Below are 25,676 nucleotides of genomic sequence, written 5' to 3'. Positions count from 1 at the left end.
CTTTTTTGACGTGCCAATATCTGCCATTGAGCCCCATGTTAAAATTATCACATTTGAAACCACTATATTTCTAAAACTATGACACATTTCAAAGATTCCTTTTCAGGCAAACATGTCCACCGTAAAATGAACCTAAGTAGGCTTGAATGGGGTTTCTAGGTGTAAGTATGTAGGACTAGTAGCATGCCAAAGTTTGTGCTATTGCCCTTGAGAATGCATTGGGCGTTAAAGTTAAATAACTCAGAAACTACAAAACATTTCAAAGTAAAAAGTTCCAGCATGTGTCTCCACAGTAAGCTGAATTATAAAACGTGTGAATGGAGTTTCTAGGTGAAAGTGCTTTTTTGATGTGCCAATATCTGCCATTGAGCCCCATGTTAAAATTCTCAAATTTGAAACCACTATATTTCTAAAACTATGAAACATTTCAAAGATTCCTTTTCAGGCAAACATGTCCACCGTAAGATGAACCTAAGTAGGCTTGAATGGGGTTTCTAGGTGTAAGTATGTAGGACTAGTAGCATGCCAAAGTTTGTGCTATTGCCATTGAGAATGCATTGGGCGTTAAAGTTAAATAACTCAGAAACTACAAAACATTTCAAAGTAAAAAGTTCCAGCATGTGTCTCCACAGTAAGCTGAATTATAAAAAGTGTGAATGGAGTTTCTAGGTGAAAGTGCTTTTTTGACGTGCCAATATCTGCCATTGAGCCCCATGTTAAAATTCTCAAATTTGAAACCACTATATTTCTAAAACTATGACACATTTCAAAGATTCCTTTTCAGGCAAACATGTCCACCGTAAAATGAACCTAAGTAGGCTTGAATGGGGTTTCTAGGTGTAAGTATGTAGGACTAGTAGCATGCCAAAGTTTGTGCTATTGCCATTGAGAATGCATTGGGCGTTAAAGTTAAATAACTCAGAAACTACAAAACATTTCAAAGTAAAAAGTTCCAGCATGTGTCTCCACAGTAAGCTGAATTATAAAAAGTGTGAATGGAGTTTCTAGGTGAAAGTGCTTTTTTGACGTGCCAATATCTGCCATTGAGCCCCATGTTAAAATTATCACATTTGAAACCACTATATTTCTAAAACTATGACACATTTCAAAGATTCCTTTTCAGGCAAACATGTCCACCGTAAAATGAACCTAAGTAGGCTTGAATGGGGTTTCTAGGTGTAAGTATGTAGGACTAGTAGCATGCCAAAGTTTGTGCTATTGCCCTTGAGAATGCATTGGGCGTTAAAGTTAAATAACTCAGAAACTACAAAACATTTCAAAGTAAAAAGTTCCAGCATGTGTCTCCACAGTAAGCTGAATTATAAAACGTGTGAATGGAGTTTCTAGGTGAAAGTGCTTTTTTGATGTGCCAATATCTGCCATTGAGCCCCATGTTAAAATTCTCAAATTTGAAACCACTATATTTCTAAAACTATGAAACATTTCAAAGATTCCTTTTCAGGCAAACATGTCCACCGTAAGATGAACCTAAGTAGGCTTGAATGGGGTTTCTAGGTGTAAGTATGTAGGACTAGTAGCATGCCAAAGTTTGTGCTATTGCCATTGAGAATGCATTGGGCGTTAAAGTTAAATAACTCAGAAACTACAAAACATTTCAAAGTAAAAAGTTCCAGCATGTGTCTCCACAGTAAGCTGAATTATAAAAAGTGTGAATGGAGTTTCTAGGTGAAAGTGCTTTTTTGACGTGCCAATATCTGCCATTGAGCCCCATGTTAAAATTCTCAAATTTGAAACCACTATATTTCTAAAACTATGACACATTTCAAAGATTCCTTTTCAGGCAAACATGTCCACCGTAAAATGAACCTAAGTAGGCTTGAATGGGGTTTCTAGGTGTAAGTATGTAGGACTAGTAGCATGCCAAAGTTTGTGCTATTGCCATTGAGAATGCATTGGGCGTTAAAGTTAAATAACTCAGAAACTACAAAACATTTCAAAGTAAAAAGTTCCAGCATGTGTCTCCACAGTAAGCTGAATTATAAAACGTGTGAATGGAGTTTCTAGGTGAAAGTGCTTTTTTGACGTGCCAATATCTGCCATTGAGCCCCATGTTAAAATTCTCAAATTTGAAACCACTATATTTCTAAAACTATGAAACATTTCAAAGATTCCTTTTCAGGCAAACATGTCCACCGTAAGATGAACCTAAGTAGGCTTGAATGGGGTTTCTAGGTGTAAGTATGTAGGACTAGTAGCATGCCAAAGTTTGTGCTATTGCCATTGAGAATGCATTGGGCGTTTAAGTTAAATAACTCAGAAACTACAAAACATTTCAAAGTAAAAGGTTCCAGCATGTGTCTCCACAGTAAGCTGAACTATAAAACGTGTGAATGGAGTTTCTAGGTGAAAGTGATTTTTTGACGTGCCAATCTGCCATTATAAATTTCTCACATTTAAAGCACTATATTTCTAAAACTATGAAACATTTCAAAGATTCCTTTTCAGGCAAACATGTCCACCATAAGATTAACCTAAATAGGTTTGAATGGGGATTCTAGGTGTAAGTATGTAGGACTAGTAGCATGCCAAAGTTATAACTTTTTTTCGGACGGCATACTATAGCATGTCGTTTTTCGTGATTTTGGACTATTTGAAAAAAATATGAAAATCATGAAATAACGACATACTATAGTTCATGGTTTCGGACGGCATACTATAGCATGTCGTTTTTCGTGATTTTGGAGGATTTGAAAAAAACGACATACTATAGCATACGAAAAAGCGTGACGAAAAAGCATGATGTATGTCATTTTTTCATGCACTTTGTCCAAGCCAGGGCTTGAACCTGTGGCCTCTTGATTCCCAAGTAGGCTCTGTACCCAGTGAGCCACTGTGCTTGCTTGCATGCTGTGTACAAAAAGCAAAATAGTTGATGATAGAAGAGCCAGAGACTTGTTTCCATTGTGGTTCATAAGCATTCAAACCTCTAGAGATAAACAACAGCACAAGAAACAATAGACAAATCTCCTGTTGTTTTATTTTTTGTATTTTATTTTTGTATTAATGTTGATACTCAAAGGGAAAGGCAAACTGTGTTGTGGCAGGTAGCAAGTAGCTCAGTGACTTAGCACACTGGCTACATGATCTGGAGGTTGTGGGTTCAAACCCCACTCAAATCTTTACTTGCCAAAATCTGCCATTGACCCCCATTCTGAATTTCTCAAATTTAAAAGCACTATTTTTCTAAAACTATGACACATTTCAAAGATTCCTTTTCAGGCAAACATGTCCACCGTAAAATGAACCTAAGTAGGCTTGAATGGGGTTTCTAGGTGTAAGTATGTAGGACTAGTAGCATGCCAAAGTTTGTGCTATTGCCATTGAGAATGCATTGGGCGTTAAAGTTAAATAACTCAGAAACTACAAAACATTTCAAAGCAAAAAGATCCAGCATGTGTCTCCACAGTAAGCTGAATTATAAAACGTGTGAATGGAGTTTCTAGGTGAAAGTGCTTTTTTGACGTGCCAATATCTGCCATTGAGCCCCATGTTAAAATTCTCAAATTTGAAACCACTATATTTCTAAAACTATGAAACATTTCAAAGATTCCTTTTCAGGCAAACATGTCCACCGTAAGATGAACCTAAGTAGGCTTGAATGGGGTTTCTAGGTGTAAGTATGTAGGACTAGTAGCATGCCAAAGTTTGTGCTATTGCCATTGAGAATGCATTGGGCGTTAAAGTTAAATAACTCAGAAACTACAAAACATTTCAAAGTAAAAAGTTCCAGCATGTGTCTCCACAGTAAGCTGAATTATAAAAAGTGTGAATGGAGTTTCTAGGTGAAAGTGCTTTTTTGACGTGCCAATATCTGCCATTGAGCCCCATGTTAAAATTCTCACATTTGAAACCACTATATTTCTAAAACTATGACACATTTCAAAGATTCCTTTTCAGGCAAACATGTCCACCGTAAAATGAACCTAAGTAGGCTTGAATGGGGTTTCTAGGTGTAAGTATGTAGGACTAGTAGCATGCCAAAGTTTGTGCTATTGCCATTGAGAATGCATTGGGCGTTAAAGTTAAATAACTCAGAAACTACAAAACATTTCAAAGTAAAAAGTTCCAGCATGTGTCTCCACAGTAAGCTGAATTATAAAACGTGTGAATGGAGTTTCTAGGTGAAAGTGCTTTTTTGATGTGCCAATATCTGCCATTGAGCCCCATGTTAAAATTCTCAAATTTGAAACCACTATATTTCTAAAACTATGAAACATTTCAAAGATTCCTTTTCAGGCAAACATGTCCACCATAAGATGAACCTAAGTAGGCTTGAATGGGGTTTCTAGGTGTAAGTATGTAGGACTAGTAGCATGCCAAAGTTTGTGCTATTGCCATTGAGAATGCATTGGGCGTTAAAGTTAAATAACTCAGAAACTACAAAACATTTCAAAGTAAAAAGTTCCAGCATGTGTCTCCACAGTAAGCTGAATTATAAAAAGTGTGAATGGAGTTTCTAGGTGAAAGTGCTTTTTTGACGTGCCAATATCTGCCATTGAGCCCCATGTTAAAATTCTCAAATTTGAAACCACTATATTTCTAAAACTATGACACATTTCAAAGATTCCTTTTCAGGCAAACATGTCCACCGTAAAATGAACCTAAGTAGGCTTGAATGGGGTTTCTAGGTGTAAGTATGTAGGACTAGTAGCATGCCAAAGTTTGTGCTATTGCCATTGAGAATGCATTGGGCGTTAAAGTTAAATAACTCAGAAACTACAAAACATTTCAAAGTAAAAAGTTCCAGCATGTGTCTCCACAGTAAGCTGAATTATAAAACGTGTGAATGGAGTTTCTAGGTGAAAGTGCTTTTTTGATGTGCCAATATCTGCCATTGAGCCCCATGTTAAAATTCTCAAATTTGAAACCACTATATTTCTAAAACTATGAAACATTTCAAAGATTCCTTTTCAGGCAAACATGTCCACCGTAAGATGAACCTAAGTAGGCTTGAATGGGGTTTCTAGGTGTAAGTATGTAGGACTAGTAGCATGCCAAAGTTTGTGCTATTGCCATTGAGAATGCATTGGGCGTTAAAGTTAAATAACTCAGAAACTACAAAACATTTCAAAGTAAAAAGTTCCAGCATGTGTCTCCACAGTAAGCTGAATTATAAAACGTGTGAATGGAGTTTCTAGGTGAAAGTGCTTTTTTGACGTGCCAATATCTGCCATTGAGCCCCATGTTAAAATTCTCAAATTTGAAACCACTATATTTCTAAAACTATGAAACATTTCAAAGATTCCTTTTCAGGCAAACATGTCCACCGTAAGATGAACCTAAGTAGGCTTGAATGGGGTTTCTAGGTGTAAGTATGTAGGACTAGTAGCATGCCAAAGTTTGTGCTATTGCCATTGAGAATGCATTGGGCGTTAAAGTTAAATAACTCAGAAACTACAAAACATTTCAAAGTAAAAAGTTCCAGCATGTGTCTCCACAGTAGCTGAATTATAAAAAGTGTGAATGGAGTTTCTAGGTGAAAGTGCTTTTTTGACGTGCCAATATCTGCCATTGAGCCCCATGTTAAAATTCTCACATTTGAAACCACTATATTTCTAAAACTATGACACATTTCAAAGATTCCTTTTCAGGCAAACATGTCCACCGTAAAATGAACCTAAGTAGGCTTGAATGGGGTTTCTAGGTGTAAGTATGTAGGACTAGTAGCATGCCAAAGTTTGTGCTATTGCCATTGAGAATGCATTGGGCGTTAAAGTTAAATAACTCAGAAACTACAAAACATTTCAAAGTAAAAAGTTCCAGCATGTGTCTCCACAGTAAGCTGAATTATAAAACGTGTGAATGGAGTTTCTAGGTGAAAGTGCTTTTTTGATGTGCCAATATCTGCCATTGAGCCCCATGTTAAAATTCTCAAATTTGAAACCACTATATTTCTAAAACTATGAAACATTTCAAAGATTCCTTTTCAGGCAAACATGTCCACCATAAGATGAACCTAAGTAGGCTTGAATGGGGTTTCTAGGTGTAAGTATGTAGGACTAGTAGCATGCCAAAGTTTGTGCTATTGCCATTGAGAATGCATTGGGCGTTAAAGTTAAATAACTCAGAAACTACAAAACATTTCAAAGTAAAAAGTTCCAGCATGTGTCTCCACAGTAAGCTGAATTATAAAAAGTGTGAATGGAGTTTCTAGGTGAAAGTGCTTTTTTGACGTGCCAATATCTGCCATTGAGCCCCATGTTAAAATTCTCAAATTTGAAACCACTATATTTCTAAAACTATGAAACATTTCAAAGATTCCTTTTCAGGCAAACATGTCCACCGTAAGATGAACCTAAGTAGGCTTGAATGGGGTTTCTAGGTGTAAGTATGTAGGACTAGTAGCATGCCAAAGTTTGTGCTATTGCCATTGAGAATGCATTGGGCGTTAAAGTTAAATAACTCAGAAACTACAAAACATTTCAAAGTAAAAAGTTCCAGCATGTGTCTCCACAGTAAGCTGAATTATAAAAAGTGTGAATGGAGTTTCTAGGTGAAAGTGCTTTTTTGACGTGCCAATATCTGCCATTGAGCCCCATGTTAAAATTCTCACATTTGAAACCACTATATTTCTAAAACTATGACACATTTCAAAGATTCCTTTTCAGGCAAACATGTCCACCGTAAAATGAACCTAAGTAGGCTTGAATGGGGTTTCTAGGTGTAAGTATGTAGGACTAGTAGCATGCCAAAGTTTGTGCTATTGCCATTGAGAATGCATTGGGCGTTAAAGTTAAATAACTCAGAAACTACAAAACATTTCAAAGTAAAAAGTTCCAGCATGTGTCTCCACAGTAAGCTGAATTATAAAACGTGTGAATGGAGTTTCTAGGTGAAAGTGCTTTTTTGATGTGCCAATATCTGCCATTGAGCCCCATGTTAAAATTCTCAAATTTGAAACCACTATATTTCTAAAACTATGAAACATTTCAAAGATTCCTTTTCAGGCAAACATGTCCACCATAAGATGAACCTAAGTAGGCTTGAATGGGGTTTCTAGGTGTAAGTATGTAGGACTAGTAGCATGCCAAAGTTTGTGCTATTGCCATTGAGAATGCATTGGGCGTTAAAGTTAAATAACTCAGAAACTACAAAACATTTCAAAGTAAAAAGTTCCAGCATGTGTCTCCACAGTAAGCTGAATTATAAAAAGTGTGAATGGAGTTTCTAGGTGAAAGTGCTTTTTTGACGTGCCAATATCTGCCATTGAGCCCCATGTTAAAATTCTCAAATTTGAAACCACTATATTTCTAAAACTATGAAACATTTCAAAGATTCCTTTTCAGGCAAACATGTCCACCGTAAGATGAACCTAAGTAGGCTTGAATGGGGTTTCTAGGTGTAAGTATGTAGGACTAGTAGCATGCCAAAGTTTGTGCTATTGCCATTGAGAATGCATTGGGCGTTAAAGTTAAATAACTCAGAAACTACAAAACATTTCAAAGTAAAAAGTTCCAGCATGTGTCTCCACAGTAAGCTGAATTATAAAAAGTGTGAATGGAGTTTCTAGGTGAAAGTGCTTTTTTGACGTGCCAATATCTGCCATTGAGCCCCATGTTAAAATTCTCACATTTGAAACCACTATATTTCTAAAACTATGACACATTTCAAAGATTCCTTTTCAGGCAAACATGTCCACCGTAAAATGAACCTAAGTAGGCTTGAATGGGGTTTCTAGGTGTAAGTATGTAGGACTAGTAGCATGCCAAAGTTTGTGCTATTGCCATTGAGAATGCATTGGGCGTTAAAGTTAAATAACTCAGAAACTACAAAACATTTCAAAGTAAAAAGTTCCAGCATGTGTCTCCACAGTAAGCTGAATTATAAAACGTGTGAATGGAGTTTCTAGGTGAAAGTGCTTTTTTGATGTGCCAATATCTGCCATTGAGCCCCATGTTAAAATTCTCAAATTTGAAACCACTATATTTCTAAAACTATGAAACATTTCAAAGATTCCTTTTCAGGCAAACATGTCCACCATAAGATGAACCTAAGTAGGCTTGAATGGGGTTTCTAGGTGTAAGTATGTAGGACTAGTAGCATGCCAAAGTTTGTGCTATTGCCATTGAGAATGCATTGGGCGTTAAAGTTAAATAACTCAGAAACTACAAAACATTTCAAAGTAAAAAGTTCCAGCATGTGTCTCCACAGTAAGCTGAATTATAAAACGTGTGAATGGAGTTTCTAGGTGAAAGTGCTTTTTTGACGTGCCAATATCTGCCATTGAGCCCCATGTTAAAATTCTCAAATTTGAAACCACTATATTTCTAAAACTATGAAACATTTCAAAGATTCCTTTTCAGGCAAACATGTCCACCGTAAGATGAACCTAAGTAGGCTTGAATGGGGTTTCTAGGTGTAAGTATGTAGGACTAGTAGCATGCCAAAGTTTGTGCTATTGCCATTGAGAATGCATTGGGCGTTAAAGTTAAATAACTCAGAAACTACAAAACATTTCAAAGTAAAAAGTTCCAGCATGTGTCTCCACAGTAAGCTGAATTATAAAAAGTGTGAATGGAGTTTCTAGGTGAAAGTGCTTTTTTGACGTGCCAATATCTGCCATTGAGCCCCATGTTAAAATTCTCACATTTGAAACCACTATATTTCTAAAACTATGACACATTTCAAAGATTCCTTTTCAGGCAAACATGTCCACCGTAAAATGAACCTAAGTAGGCTTGAATGGGGTTTCTAGGTGTAAGTATGTAGGACTAGTAGCATGCCAAAGTTTGTGCTATTGCCATTGAGAATGCATTGGGCGTTAAAGTTAAATAACTCAGAAACTACAAAACATTTCAAAGTAAAAAGTTCCAGCATGTGTCTCCACAGTAAGCTGAATTATAAAACGTGTGAATGGAGTTTCTAGGTGAAAGTGCTTTTTTGATGTGCCAATATCTGCCATTGAGCCCCATGTTAAAATTCTCAAATTTGAAACCACTATATTTCTAAAACTATGAAACATTTCAAAGATTCCTTTTCAGGCAAACATGTCCACCATAAGATGAACCTAAGTAGGCTTGAATGGGGTTTCTAGGTGTAAGTATGTAGGACTAGTAGCATGCCAAAGTTTGTGCTATTGCCATTGAGAATGCATTGGGCGTTAAAGTTAAATAACTCAGAAACTACAAAACATTTCAAAGTAAAAAGTTCCAGCATGTGTCTCCACAGTAAGCTGAATTATAAAAAGTGTGAATGGAGTTTCTAGGTGAAAGTGCTTTTTTGACGTGCCAATATCTGCCATTGAGCCCCATGTTAAAATTCTCAAATTTGAAACCACTATATTTCTAAAACTATGACACATTTCAAAGATTCCTTTTCAGGCAAACATGTCCACCGTAAAATGAACCTAAGTAGGCTTGAATGGGGTTTCTAGGTGTAAGTATGTAGGACTAGTAGCATGCCAAAGTTTGTGCTATTGCCATTGAGAATGCATTGGGCGTTAAAGTTAAATAACTCAGAAACTACAAAACATTTCAAAGTAAAAAGTTCCAGCATGTGTCTCCACAGTAAGCTGAATTATAAAACGTGTGAATGGAGTTTCTAGGTGAAAGTGCTTTTTTGACGTGCCAATATCTGCCATTGAGCCCCATGTTAAAATTCTCAAATTTGAAACCACTATATTTCTAAAACTATGAAACATTTCAAAGATTCCTTTTCAGGCAAACATGTCCACCGTAAGATGAACCTAAGTAGGCTTGAATGGGGTTTCTAGGTGTAAGTATGTAGGACTAGTAGCATGCCAAAGTTTGTGCTATTGCCATTGAGAATGCATTGGGCGTTAAAGTTAAATAACTCAGAAACTACAAAACATTTCAAAGTAAAAAGTTCCAGCATGTGTCTCCACAGTAAGCTGAATTATAAAAAGTGTGAATGGAGTTTCTAGGTGAAAGTGCTTTTTTGACGTGCCAATATCTGCCATTGAGCCCCATGTTAAAATTCTCAAATTTGAAACCACTATATTTCTAAAACTATGACACATTTCAAAGATTCCTTTTCAGGCAAACATGTCCACCGTAAAATGAACCTAAGTAGGCTTGAATGGGGTTTCTAGGTGTAAGTATGTAGGACTAGTAGCATGCCAAAGTTTGTGCTATTGCCATTGAGAATGCATTGGGCGTTAAAGTTAAATAACTCAGAAACTACAAAACATTTCAAAGTAAAAAGTTCCAGCATGTGTCTCCACAGTAAGCTGAATTATAAAACGTGTGAATGGAGTTTCTAGGTGAAAGTGCTTTTTTGACGTGCCAATATCTGCCATTGAGCCCCATGTTAAAATTCTCAAATTTGAAACCACTATATTTCTAAAACTATGAAACATTTCAAAGATTCCTTTTCAGGCAAACATGTCCACCGTAAGATGAACCTAAGTAGGCTTGAATGGGGTTTCTAGGTGTAAGTATGTAGGACTAGTAGCATGCCAAAGTTTGTGCTATTGCCATTGAGAATGCATTGGGCGTTAAAGTTAAATAACTCAGAAACTACAAAACATTTCAAAGTAAAAAGTTCCAGCATGTGTCTCCACAGTAAGCTGAATTATAAAAAGTGTGAATGGAGTTTCTAGGTGAAAGTGCTTTTTTGACGTGCCAATATCTGCCATTGAGCCCCATGTTAAAATTCTCACATTTGAAACCACTATATTTCTAAAACTATGACACATTTCAAAGATTCCTTTTCAGGCAAACATGTCCACCGTAAAATGAACCTAAGTAGGCTTGAATGGGGTTTCTAGGTGTAAGTATGTAGGACTAGTAGCATGCCAAAGTTTGTGCTATTGCCATTGAGAATGCATTGGGCGTTAAAGTTAAATAACTCAGAAACTACAAAACATTTCAAAGTAAAAAGTTCCAGCATGTGTCTCCACAGTAAGCTGAATTATAAAACGTGTGAATGGAGTTTCTAGGTGAAAGTGCTTTTTTGATGTGCCAATATCTGCCATTGAGCCCCATGTTAAAATTCTCAAATTTGAAACCACTATATTTCTAAAACTATGAAACATTTCAAAGATTCCTTTTCAGGCAAACATGTCCACCATAAGATGAACCTAAGTAGGCTTGAATGGGGTTTCTAGGTGTAAGTATGTAGGACTAGTAGCATGCCAAAGTTTGTGCTATTGCCATTGAGAATGCATTGGGCGTTAAAGTTAAATAACTCAGAAACTACAAAACATTTCAAAGTAAAAAGTTCCAGCATGTGTCTCCACAGTAAGCTGAATTATAAAAAGTGTGAATGGAGTTTCTAGGTGAAAGTGCTTTTTTGACGTGCCAATATCTGCCATTGAGCCCCATGTTAAAATTATCACATTTGAAACCACTATATTTCTAAAACTATGACACATTTCAAAGATTCCTTTTTAGGCAAACATGTCCACCGTAAAATGAACCTAAGTAGGCTTGAATGGGGTTTCTAGGTGTAAGTATGTAGGACTAGTAGCATGCCAAAGTTTGTGCTATTGCCCTTGAGAATGCATTGGGCGTTAAAGTTAAATAACTCAGAAACTACAAAACATTTCAAAGTAAAAAGTTCCAGCATGTGTCTCCACAGTAAGCTGAATTATAAAAAGTGTGAATGGAGTTTCTAGGTGAAAGTGCTTTTTTGACGTGCCAATATCTGCCATTGAGCCCCATGTTAAAATTCTCAAATTTGAAACCACTATATTTCTAAAACTATGACACATTTCAAAGATTCCTTTTCAGGCAAACATGTCCACCGTAAAATGAACCTAAGTAGGCTCTAATGGGGTTTCTAGGTGTAAGTATGTAGGACTAGTAGCATGCCAAAGTTTGTGCTATTGCCATTGAGAATGCATTGGGCGTTAAAGTTAAATAACTCAGAAACTACAAAACATTTCAAAGTAAAAAGTTCCAGCATGTGTCTTCACAGTAAGCTGAATTATAAAAAGTGTGAATGGAGTTTCTAGGTGAAAGTGATTTTTTGACGTGCCACTATCTGCCATTGAGCCCCATTGTAAAATTCTCAAATTTGAAAGCACTATATTTATAAAACTATGAAACATTTCAAAGATTCCTTTTCAGGCAAACATGTCCACCGTAAGATGAACCTAAGTAGGCTTGAATGGGGTTTCTAGGTGTAAGTATGTAGGACTAGTAGCATGCCAAAGTTTGTGCTATTGCTATTGAGAATGCATTGGGCGTTTAAGTTAAATAACTCAGAAACTACAAAACATTTCAAAGTAAAAAGTTCCAGCATGTGTCTCCACAGTAAGCTGAATTATAAAACGTGTGAATGGAGTTTCTAGGTGAAAGTGCTTTTTTGACGTGCCAATATCTGCCATTGAGCCCCATGTTAAAATTCTCAAATTTGAAACCACTATATTTCTAAAACTATGACACATTTCAAAGATTCCTTTTCAGGCAAACATGTCCACCGTAAAATGAACCTAAGTAGGCTTGAATGGGGTTTCTAGGTGTAAGTATGTAGGACTAGTAGCATGCCAAAGTTTGTGCTATTGCCATTGAGAATGCATTGGGCGTTAAAGTTAAATAACTCAGAAACTACAAAACATTTCAAAGTAAAAAGTTCCAGCATGTGTCTCCACAGTAAGCTGAATTATAAAACGTGTGAATGGAGTTTCTAGGTGAAAGTGCTTTTTTGACGTGCCAATATCTGCCATTGAGCCCCATGTTAAAATTCTCAAATTTGAAACCACTATATTTCTAAAACTATGACACATTTCAAAGATTCCTTTTCAGGCAAACATGTCCACCGTAAGATGAACCTAAGTAGGCTTGAATGGGGTTTCTAGGTGTAAGTATGTAGGACTAGTAGCATGCCAAAGTTTGTGCTATTGCCCTTGAGAATGCATTGGGCGTTAAAGTTAAATAACTCAGAAACTACAAAACATTTCAAAGTAAAAAGTTCCAGCATGTGTCTCCACAGTAAGCTGAATTATAAAAAGTGTGAATGGAGTTTCTAGGTGAAAGTGCTTTTTTGACGTGCCAATATCTGCCATTGAGCCCCATGTTAAAATTATCACATTTGAAACCACTATATTTCTAAAACTATGACACATTTCAAAGATTCCTTTTCAGGCAAACATGTCCACCGTAAAATGAACCTAAGTAGGCTTGAATGGGGTTTCTAGGTGTAAGTATGTAGGACTAGTAGCATGCCAAAGTTTGTGCTATTGCCCTTGAGAATGCATTGGGCGTTAAAGTTAAATAACTCAGAAACTACAAAACATTTCAAAGTAAAAAGTTCCAGCATGTGTCTCCACAGTAAGCTGAATTATAAAACGTGTGAATGGAGTTTCTAGGTGAAAGTGCTTTTTTGATGTGCCAATATCTGCCATTGAGCCCCATGTTAAAATTCTCAAATTTGAAACCACTATATTTCTAAAACTATGAAACATTTCAAAGATTCCTTTTCAGGCAAACATGTCCACCGTAAGATGAACCTAAGTAGGCTTGAATGGGGTTTCTAGGTGTAAGTATGTAGGACTAGTAGCATGCCAAAGTTTGTGCTATTGCCATTGAGAATGCATTGGGCGTTAAAGTTAAATAACTCAGAAACTACAAAACATTTCAAAGTAAAAAGTTCCAGCATGTGTCTCCACAGTAAGCTGAATTATAAAAAGTGTGAATGGAGTTTCTAGGTGAAAGTGCTTTTTTGACGTGCCAATATCTGCCATTGAGCCCCATGTTAAAATTCTCAAATTTGAAACCACTATATTTCTAAAACTATGACACATTTCAAAGATTCCTTTTCAGGCAAACATGTCCACCGTAAAATGAACCTAAGTAGGCTTGAATGGGGTTTCTAGGTGTAAGTATGTAGGACTAGTAGCATGCCAAAGTTTGTGCTATTGCCATTGAGAATGCATTGGGCGTTAAAGTTAAATAACTCAGAAACTACAAAACATTTCAAAGTAAAAAGTTCCAGCATGTGTCTCCACAGTAAGCTGAATTATAAAACGTGTGAATGGAGTTTCTAGGTGAAAGTGCTTTTTTGACGTGCCAATATCTGCCATTGAGCCCCATGTTAAAATTCTCAAATTTGAAACCACTATATTTCTAAAACTATGAAACATTTCAAAGATTCCTTTTCAGGCAAACATGTCCACCGTAAGATGAACCTAAGTAGGCCTGAATGGGGTTTCTAGGTGTAAGTATGTAGGACTAGTAGCATGCCAAAGTTTGTGCTATTGCCATTGAGAATGCATTGGGCGTTTAAGTTAAATAACTCAGAAACTACAAAACATTTCAAAGTAAAAGGTTCCAGCATGTGTCTCCACAGTAAGCTGAACTATAAAACGTGTGAATGGAGTTTCTAGGTGAAAGTGATTTTTTGACGTGCCAATCTGCCATTATAAATTTCTCACATTTAAAGCACTATATTTCTAAAACTATGAAACATTTCAAAGATTCCTTTTCAGGCAAACATGTCCACCATAAGATTAACCTAAATAGGTTTGAATGGGGATTCTAGGTGTAAGTATGTAGGACTAGTAGCATGCCAAAGTTATAATTTTTTTCGGACGGCATACTATAGCATGTCGTTTTTCGTGATTTTGGACTATTTGAAAAAAATATGAAAATCATGAAATAACGACATACTATAGTTCATGGTTTCGGACGGCATACTATAGCATGTCGTTTTTCGTGATTTTGGAGGATTTGAAAAAAACGACATACTATAGCATACGAAAAAGCGTGACGAAAAAGCATGATGTATGTCATTTTTTCATGCACTTTGTCCAAGCCAGGGCTTGAACCTGTGGCCTCTTGATTCCCAGGTAGGCTCTGTACCCAGTGAGCCACTGTGCTTGCTTGCATGCTGTGTACAAAAAGCAAAATAGTTGATGATAGAAGAGCCAGAGACTTGTTTCCATTGTGGTTCATAAGCATTCAAACCTCTAGAGATAAACAACAGCACAAGAAACAATAGACAAATCTCCTGTTGTTTTATTTTTTGTATTTTATTTTTGTATTAATGTTGATACTCAAAGGGAAAGGCAAACTGTGTTGTGGCAGGTAGCAAGTAGCTCAGTGACTTAGCACACTGGCTACATGATCTGGAGGTTGTGGGTTCAAACCCCACTCAAATCTTTACTTGCCAAAATCTGCCATTGACCCCCATTCTGAATTTCTCAAATTTAAAAGAATTATATTTCTAAAACTATGAAACATTTCAAAGATTCATTTTCAGGCAAACATGTCCACTGTAAGATGAACCTAAATAGGCTTAAATGGGGTTTCTAGGTGTAAGTATGTAGGACTAGTAGCATGCCAAAGTTTGTGCTATTGCTATTGAGAATGCATTGGGCGTTTAAGTTAAATAACTCAGAAACTACAAAACATTTCAAAGTAAAAAGTTCCAGCATGTGTCTCCACAGTAAGCTGAATTATAAAAAGTGTGAATGGAGTTTCTAGGTGAAAGTGATTGTTTGACGTGCCACTATCTGCCATTGAGCCCCATGTTAAAATTCTCAAATTTGAAACCACTATATTTATAAAACTATGAAACATTTCAAAGATTCCTTTTCAGGCAAACATGTCCACCGTAAGATGAACCTAAGTAGGCTTGAATGGGGTTTCTAGGTGTAAGTATGTAGGACTAGTAGCATGCCAAAGTTTGTGCTATTGCCATTGAGAATGCATTGGGCGTTAAAGTTAAATAACTCAGAAACTACAAAACATTTCAAAGTAAAAAGTTCCAGCATGTGTCTCCACAGTAAGCTGAAATTTAAAAAGTGTGAATGGAGTTTCTAGGTGAAAGTGCTTTTTTGACGTGCCAATATCTGCCATTGAGCCCCATGTTAAAATTCTCAAATTTGAAACCACTATATTTCTAAAACTATGACACATTTCAAAGATTCCTTTTCAGGCAAACATGTCCACCGTAAAATGAACCTAAGTAGGCTCTAATGGGGTTTCTAGGTGTAAGTATGTAGGACTAGTAGCATGCCAAAGTTTGTGCTATTGCCATTGAGAATGCATTGGGCGTTAAAGTTAAATAACTCAGAAACTACAAAACATTTCAAAGTAAAAAGTTCCAGCATGTGTCTCCACAGTAAGCTGAATTATAAAACGTGTGAATGGAGTTTCTAGGTGAAAGTGCTTTTTTGACGTGCCAATATCTGCCATTGAGCCCCATGTTAAAATTCTCAAATTTGAAACCACTATATTTCTAAAACTATGAAACATTTCAAAGATTCCTTTTCAGGCAAACATGTCCACCGTAAGATGAACCTAAGTAGGCTTGAATGGGGTTTCTAGGTGTAAGTATGTAGGACTAGTAGCATGCCAAAGTTTGTGCTATTGCCATTGAGAATGCATTGGGCGTTTAAGTTAAATAACTCAGAAACTACAAAACATTTCAAAGTAAAAGGTTCCAGCATGTGTCTCCACAGTAAGCTGAATTATAAAACGTGTGAATGGAGTTTCTAGGTGAAAGTGATTTTTTGACGTGCCAATCTGCCATTATAAATTTCTCACATTTAAAGCACTATATTTCTAAAACTATGAAACATTTCAAAGATTCCTTTTCAGGCAAACATGTCCACCATAAGATTAACCTAAATAGGTTTGAATGGGGATTCTAGGTGTAAGTATGTAGGACTAGTAGCATGCCAAAGTTATAATTTTTTTTCGGACGGCATACTATAGCATGTCGTTTTTCGTGATTTTGGACTATTTGAAAAAAAGATGAAAATCATGAAAAAGCGACATACTATAGTTCATGGTTTCGGACGGCATACTATAGCATGTCGTTTTTCGTGATTTTGGAGGATTTGAAAAAAAATGAAAAAAACGACATACTATAGCATACGAAAAAGCGTGACGAAAAAGCATGATGTATGTCATTTTTTCATGCACTTTGTCCAAGCCAGGGCTTGAACCTGTGGCCTCTTGATTCCCAAGTAGGCTCTGTACCCAGTGAGCCACTGTGCTTGCTTGCATGCTGTGTACAAAAAGCAAAATAGTTGATGATAGAAGAGCCAGAGACTTGTTTCCATTGTGGTTCATAAGCATTCAAACCTCTAGAGATAAACAACAGCAAAAGAAACAATAGACAAATCTCCTGTTGTTTTATTTTTTGTATTTTATTTTTGTATTAATGTTGATACTCAAAGGGAAAGGCAAACTGTGTTGTGGCAGGTAGCAAGTAGCTCAGTGACTTAGCACACTGGCTACATGATCTGGAGGTTGTGGGTTCAAACCCCACTCAAATCTTTACTTGCCAAAATCTGCCATTGACCCCCATTCTGAATTTCTCAAATTTAAAAGAATTATATTTCTAAAACTATGAAACATTTCAAAGATTCATTTTCAGGCAAACATGTCCACTGTAAGATGAACCTAAATAGGCTTAAATGGGGTTTCTAGGTGTAAGTATGTAGGACTAGTAGCATGCCAAAGTTTGTGCTATTGCCATTGAGAATGCATTGGGCGTTTAAGTTAAATAACTCAGAAACTACAAAACATTTCAAAGTAAAAAGTTCCAGCATGTGTCTCCACAGTAAGCTGAATTATAAAACGTGTGAATGGAGTTTCTAAGTGAAAGTGATTTTTTGACGTGCCAATATCTGCCATTGAGCCCCATTGTAAAATTCTCAAATTTGAAAGCACTATATTTCTAAAACTATGAAACATTTCAAAGATTCCTTTTCAGGCAAACATGTCCACCGTAAGATGAACCTAAGTAGGCTTGAATGGGGTTTCTAGGTGTAAGTATGTAGGACTAGTAGCATGCCAAAGTTTGTGCTATTGCCATTGAGAATGCATTGGGCGTTAAAGTTAAATAACTCAGAAACTACAAAACATTTCAAAGTAAAAAGTTCCAGCATGTGTCTCCACAGTAAGCTGAATTATAAAACGTGTGAATGGAGTTTCTAGGTGAAAGTGCTTTTTTGACGTGCCAATATCTGCCATTGAGCCCCATGTTAAAATTCTCAAATTTGAAACCACTATATTTCTAAAACTATGAAACATTTCAAAGATTCCTTTTCAGGCAAACATGTCCACCGTAAGATGAACCTAAGTAGGCTTGAATGGGGTTTCTAGGTGTAAGTATGTAGGACTAGTAGCATGCCAAAGTTTGTGCTATTGCCATTGAGAATGCATTGGGCGTTAAAGTTAAATAACTCAGAAACTACAAAACATTTCAAAGTAAAAAGTTCCAGCATGTGTCTCCACAGTAAGCTGAATTATAAAAAGTGTGAATGGAGTTTCTAGGTGAAAGTGCTTTTTTGACGTGCCAATATCTGCCATTGAGCCCCATGTTAAAATTCTCACATTTGAAACCACTATATTTCTAAAACTATGACACATTTCAAAGATTCCTTTTCAGGCAAACATGTCCACCGTAAAATGAACCTAAGTAGGCTTGAATGGGGTTTCTAGGTGTAAGTATGTAGGACTAGTAGCATGCCAAAGTTTGTGCTATTGCCATTGAGAATGCATTGGGCGTTAAAGTTAAATAACTCAGAAACTACAAAACATTTCAAAGTAAAAAGTTCCAGCATGTGTCTCCACAGTAAGCTGAATTATAAAACGTGTGAATGGAGTTTCTAGGTGAAAGTGCTTTTTTGATGTGCCAATATCTGCCATTGAGCCCCATGTTAAAATTCTCAAATTTGAAACCACTATATTTCTAAAACTATGAAACATTTCAAAGATTCCTTTTCAGGCAAACATGTCCACCATAAGATGAACCTAAGTAGGCTTGAATGGGGTTTCTAGGTGTAAGTATGTAGGACTAGTAGCATGCCAAAGTTTGTGCTATTGCCATTGAGAATGCATTGGGCGTTAAAGTTAAATAACTCAGAAACTACAAAACATTTCAAAGTAAAAAGTTCCAGCATGTGTCTCCACAGTAAGCTGAATTATAAAAAGTGTGAATGGAGTTTCTAGGTGAAAGTGCTTTTTTGACGTGCCAATATCTGCCATTGAGCCCCATGTTAAAATTATCACATTTGAAACCACTATATTTCTAAAACTATGACACATTTCAAAGATTCCTTTTTAGGCAAACATGTCCACCGTAAAATGAACCTAAGTAGGCTTGAATGGGGTTTCTAGGTGTAAGTATGTAGGACTAGTAGCATGCCAAAGTTTGTGCTATTGCCCTTGAGAATGCATTGGGCGTTAAAGTTAAATAACTCAGAAACTACAAAACATTTCAAAGTAAAAAGTTCCAGCATGTGTCTCCACAGTAAGCTGAATTATAAAAAGTGTGAATGGAGTTTCTAGGTGAAAGTGCTTTTTTGACGTGCCAATATCTGCCATTGAGCCCCATGTTAAAATTCTCAAATTTGAAACCACTATATTTCTAAAACTATGACACATTTCAAAGATTCCTTTTCAGGCAAACATGTCCACCGTAAAATGAACCTAAGTAGGCTTGAATGGGGTTTCTAGGTGTAAGTATGTAGGACTAGTAGCATGCCAAAGTTTGTGCTATTGCCATTGAGAATGCATTGGGCGTTAAAGTTAAATAACTCAGAAACTACAAAACATTTCAAAGTAAAAAGTTCCAGCATGTGTCTCCACAGTAAGCTGAATTATAAAACGTGTGAATGGAGTTTCTAGGTGAAAGTGCTTTTTTGACGTGCCAATATCTGCCATTGAGCCCCATGTTAAAATTCTCAAATTTGAAACCACTATATTTCTAAAACTATGAAACATTTCAAAGATTCCTTTTCAGGCAAACATGTCCACCGTAAGATGAACCTAAGTAGGCCTGAATGGGGTTTCTAGGTGTAAGTATGTAGGACTAGTAGCATGCCAAAGTTTGTGCTATTGCCATTGAGAATGCATTGGGCGTTTAAGTTAAATAACTCAGAAACTACAAAACATTTCAAAGTAAAAGGTTCCAGCATGTGTCTCCACAGTAAGCTGAACTATAAAACGTGTGAATGGAGTTTCTAGGTGAAAGTGATTTTTTGACGTGCCAATCTGCCATTATAAATTTCTCACATTTAAAGCACTATATTTCTAAAACTATGAAACATTTCAAAGATTCCTTTTCAGGCAAACATGTCCACCATAAGATTAACCTAAATAGGTTTGAATGGGGATTCTAGGTGTAAGTATGTAGGACTAGTAGCATGCCAAAGTTATAATTTTTTTCGGACGGCATACTATAGCATGTCGTTTTTCGTGATTTTGGACTATTTGAAAAAAATATGAAAATCATGAAATAACGACATACTATAGTTCATGGTTTCGGACGGCATACTATAGCATGTCGTTTTTCGTGATTTTGGAGGATTTGAAAAAAACGACATACTATAGCATACGAAAAAGCGTGACGAAAAAGCATGATGTATGTCATTTTTTCATGCACTTTGTCCAAGCCAGGGCTTGAACCTGTGGCCTCTTGATTCCCAGGTAGGCTCTGTACCCAGTGAGCCACTGTGCTTGCTTGCATGCTGTGTACAAAAAGCAAAATAGTTGATGATAGAAGAGCCAGAGACTTGTTTCCATTGTGGTTCATAAGCATTCAAACCTCTAGAGATAAACAACAGCACAAGAAACAATAGACAAATCTCCTGTTGTTTTATTTTTTGTATTTTATTTTTGTATTAATGTTGATACTCAAAGGGAAAGGCAAACTGTGTTGTGGCAGGTAGCAAGTAGCTCAGTGACTTAGCACACTGGCTACATGATCTGGAGGTTGTGGGTTCAAACCCCACTCAAATCTTTACTTGCCAAAATCTGCCATTGACCCCCATTCTGAATTTCTCAAATTTAAAAGAATTATATTTCTAAAACTATGAAACATTTCAAAGATTCATTTTCAGGCAAACATGTCCACTGTAAGATGAACCTAAATAGGCTTAAATGGGGTTTCTAGGTGTAAGTATGTAGGACTAGTAGCATGCCAAAGTTTGTGCTATTGCTATTGAGAATGCATTGGGCGTTTAAGTTAAATAACTCAGAAACTACAAAACATTTCAAAGTAAAAAGTTCCAGCATGTGTCTCCACAGTAAGCTGAATTATAAAAAGTGTGAATGGAGTTTCTAGGTGAAAGTGATTGTTTGACGTGCCACTATCTGCCATTGAGCCCCATGTTAAAATTCTCAAATTTGAAACCACTATATTTATAAAACTATGAAACATTTCAAAGATTCCTTTTCAGGCAAACATGTCCACCGTAAGATGAACCTAAGTAGGCTTGAATGGGGTTTCTAGGTGTAAGTATGTAGGACTAGTAGCATGCCAAAGTTTGTGCTATTGCCATTGAGAATGCATTGGGCGTTAAAGTTAAATAACTCAGAAACTACAAAACATTTCAAAGTAAAAAGTTCCAGCATGTGTCTCCACAGTAAGCTGAAATTTAAAAAGTGTGAATGGAGTTTCTAGGTGAAAGTGCTTTTTTGACGTGCCAATATCTGCCATTGAGCCCCATGTTAAAATTCTCAAATTTGAAACCACTATATTTCTAAAACTATGACACATTTCAAAGATTCCTTTTCAGGCAAACATGTCCACCGTAAAATGAACCTAAGTAGGCTCTAATGGGGTTTCTAGGTGTAAGTATGTAGGACTAGTAGCATGCCAAAGTTTGTGCTATTGCCATTGAGAATGCATTGGGCGTTAAAGTTAAATAACTCAGAAACTACAAAACATTTCAAAGTAAAAAGTTCCAGCATGTGTCTCCACAGTAAGCTGAATTATAAAACGTGTGAATGGAGTTTCTAGGTGAAAGTGCTTTTTTGACGTGCCAATATCTGCCATTGAGCCCCATGTTAAAATTCTCAAATTTGAAACCACTATATTTCTAAAACTATGAAACATTTCAAAGATTCCTTTTCAGGCAAACATGTCCACCGTAAGATGAACCTAAGTAGGCTTGAATGGGGTTTCTAGGTGTAAGTATGTAGGACTAGTAGCATGCCAAAGTTTGTGCTATTGCCATTGAGAATGCATTGGGCGTTTAAGTTAAATAACTCAGAAACTACAAAACATTTCAAAGTAAAAGGTTCCAGCATGTGTCTCCACAGTAAGCTGAATTATAAAACGTGTGAATGGAGTTTCTAGGTGAAAGTGATTTTTTGACGTGCCAATCTGCCATTATAAATTTCTCACATTTAAAGCACTATATTTCTAAAACTATGAAACATTTCAAAGATTCCTTTTCAGGCAAACATGTCCACCATAAGATTAACCTAAATAGGTTTGAATGGGGATTCTAGGTGTAAGTATGTAGGACTAGTAGCATGCCAAAGTTATAAATTTTTTTCGGACGGCATACTATAGCATGTCGTTTTTCGTGATTTTGGACTATTTGAAAAAAAGATGAAAATCATGAAAAAGCGACATACTATAGTTCATGGTTTCGGACGGCATACTATAGCATGTCGTTTTTCGTGATTTTGGAGGATTTGAAAAAAAATGAAAAAAACGACATACTATAGCATACGAAAAAGCGTGACGAAAAAGCATGATGTATGTCATTTTTTCATGCACTTTGTCCAAGCCAGGGCTTGAACCTGTGGCCTCTTGATTCCCAAGTAGGCTCTGTACCCAGTGAGCCACTGTGCTTGCTTGCATGCTGTGTACAAAAAGCAAAATAGTTGATGATAGAAGAGCCAGAGACTTGTTTCCATTGTGGTTCATAAGCATTCAAACCTCTAGAGATAAACAACAGCAAAAGAAACAATAGACAAATCTCCTGTTGTTTTATTTTTTGTATTTTATTTTTGTATTAATGTTGATACTCAAAGGGAAAGGCAAACTGTGTTGTGGCAGGTAGCAAGTAGCTCAGTGACTTAGCACACTGGCTACATGATCTGGAGGTTGTGGGTTCAAACCCCACTCAAATCTTTACTTGCCAAAATCTGCCATTGACCCCCATTCTGAATTTCTCAAATTTAAAAGAATTATATTTCTAAAACTATGAAACATTTCAAAGATTCATTTTCAGGCAAACATGTCCACTGTAAGATGAACCTAAATAGGCTTAAATGGGGTTTCTAGGTGTAAGTATGTAGGACTAGTAGCATGCCAAAGTTTGTGCTATTGCCATTGAGAATGCATTGGGCGTTTAAGTTAAATAACTCAGAAACTACAAAACATTTCAAAGTAAAAAGTTCCAGCATGTGTCTCCACAGTAAGCTGAATTATAAAAAGTGTGAATGGAGTTTCTAGGTGAAAGTGATTGTTTGACGTGCCACTATCTGCCATTGAGCCCCATTGTAAAATTCTCAAATTTGAAAGCACTATATTTATAAAACTATGAAACATTTCAAAGATTCCTTTTCAGGCAAACATGTCCACCGTAAGATGAACCTAAGTAGGCTTGAATGGGGTTTCTAGGTGTAAGTATGTATAGACTAGTAGCATGCCAAAGTTTGTGCTGAATTATAACAAGTGTGAATGGAGTTTCATAATTTGTTTAATCATCGAAAATCATGAAAAACGTATGATATTTATTATGTCGCTCTGCTCTTGATGATTTTTTTTAAATGAACACTATGAAAAACGATGTATGTCGTTTTTCATGATTTTTCATACAAATTTTGAATCGGTGAAAACCATGAAAAACAACATACTGTGCACTACAAGGCCTACACGATTCAATTCATACAAACACGCTGTGTGCTATGAGCGCTCTTGTCATCTGCTACGTACATACTTTTGTCGTCTGTCATATACTTGGTAGGAAGGAAACTTTGTTGAAAAACTGTGTACAGAAGTACAAAGCATTTTTTTCATAGTAGGCCTAAACCTCTGCATGTGCCACAACCACCCATTTTAGGTCTTTTAGTCCTGTATGTTTACCCAACTGTCAGCATTGCCATGGATGTTTGTGTTTGATTTTTTTCCCCCCTATTGCGCACCCTCTCTCGTGTCTCTCTCCAACAGCCTCCACATGGCTGTACCACCGCCGCCACCCTGACTGTGCCTCTCACGTTTGGATGGGGTTGTTTTTGGGGACTCTGGTTTGGAACCTTAGGGCGAGGGCACTAGCTTTAGCCGCTAAGCTAATTTTAGCGATCTCTCTGTCGTGTGGTGCAGCGGGAAGAGAGGCTCGGTTGAGTGTGTGGCCGTTCTGGGTTGATGTTAATGGAGAGTCATCAATAAAAACCCCAGTGGTTTTTACGACATGGGAGGGAGGGGAGTGTGTGTGTGGGGTGGCGTTATTTACTAGAGATCCCCCCTTCACCCCCCATAAAGATGTTACAACGAGCAACAGCATGTGGAGAGAGAGAGAGAGACGTTAACAATTCCGCCCATAACAACTTTAGCCTACTAAATCTAATTTCCACAGTCTACTCTGCAAGGCACATTTATTTGGTCAAACGCTGCTATACCAGACAATCCCATGTCAGGCAAGATATTGATGATGTGACGTGTGGCAGCTATAGCCGCCCACTCTGCTGTGCAGCGCAGCTCTCAGGGGGTTCAACATGGCGGCACCCCTCCTCCTCCTCCTCCGCCTCCTCCCCCTCCTTCCTGTTTAATTACAGCCTGGATGTACAGTGGTTGCAGCTTGGGTGGCAGCCATGACTTACATCTCCTCCCACAGAACAGGACTTAACGTCTTATCACTCAAAGTGCAATATGGGCTGTTGCCATTCGAGTGTCTTAAGCGTGGCTTAATGCTTGGTTGTGTGATGGTGTCAAGCGCAGACGATGGATCTACAAGCTCACAGCCCACCGTCGTGAGCTTGTACATCTATTTTTGGTGTGCGACGCTGTCGCGTGGTGTAATTTTACTCTCCGACATGTTCATCATAGGGAGGGATATCATAATGCACACCAAAGAAATAACCAGTGGTGTAAAGTAACAAAGTACATTACTAAAGTAATGCAATTTGAGTTATTTGTACTTGAGTTTAGTATTTCCAATTTCCAATGCTTTTTACTTCTACTCCACTACATTTATTTGAAAAGCATTACTATTACTATTTGATTACTATAACAAAACATACACTACATTTCAACTTTTCAAATATGAAAATCCTTTGAGAATATCTACAAGCTCACAATGCGTCACGATGTGACACATTTTAAGTGTACAGTATTTTAACAAATACTGTACATTTAAAAAACACTTAAGTAAAACATTTGAGTACTTTTTTTCCACCACTGGGAAATAAGCTCCTTCCTGTGATGTGTTGTAGCTGTCAGTGAAATAAGCTCCTTCCTGTTATGTGTTGTAGCTGTCAGTGGCCCACAGTGACGACTGGTCCTGCTTCGCCCGCACCCTGATGGAGATCCGTGCGAACCGAGCAGATGGCGAGGAAGAGGGTCCTGAGGAGCTGGCTTCATAGGATAGACCACAAGACCACCAACACAACTGACGGGATTTGGCGGATCAAACCCAACTGGTGGCCTGGCACTCATCGAGCTGTCGGGAGGGGGGGGGGTCATACGTTAGTCCGACGTACCAATAGTCGTGGTGTCGGACTACTGCGTGTCAGACTGTTGGGACGTCGGACCAAAGTTATGCACCCGAGCTGTCGTAGCATGTGCTTCTCAACCTCCCTCAGTTTTGTCTCTATGTACTGTAACCACCTAGTCCAGACAGGGACATGCTTTCTTGTACTGTATTGATGCATTTTGCCTTCCTGTGTGAACACAAAAAAATGGTCTCGATTAGGAAACCCGGTTTATTTGACCACCCTCGTTTATTTGCAGAGTTACTTAAAAGTGATGTGGTGCTTGCCACTCGTGAGCCAGTA

The 25,676-nt window shown here is 37.2% G+C and overlaps 1 protein-coding gene across 1 annotated transcript in view; it reads left to right on the top strand.

Annotated features, from left to right (window-relative positions):
- The window catches only part of dync1i1a (dynein cytoplasmic 1 intermediate chain 1a), a gene marked incomplete at its 5' end in the record, with an annotated part of 140,692 nt that extends 115,372 nt beyond the window's left edge, over nucleotides 1–25,320 (top strand). Inside the window, one exon of the mRNA XM_079522096.1 lies at nucleotides 25,155–25,320. Within this exon, the coding sequence (XP_079378222.1) occupies nucleotides 25,155–25,265 (111 nt within the window). The 3' untranslated portion in view covers nucleotides 25,266–25,320. The remainder of the gene's footprint in view (nucleotides 1–25,154) is intronic.
- Between the last annotated feature and the right edge of the window lie 356 nt (nucleotides 25,321–25,676).

This window comes from Electrona antarctica, assembly GCF_951216825.1.
Source record: "Electrona antarctica genome assembly, chromosome: 15".
NCBI lineage: Eukaryota > Metazoa > Chordata > Actinopteri > Myctophiformes > Myctophidae > Electrona > Electrona antarctica.
The sequence above is the reverse complement of the archived record's forward strand: the minus strand, read 5'-3'. Positions and strand labels throughout refer to the sequence as shown.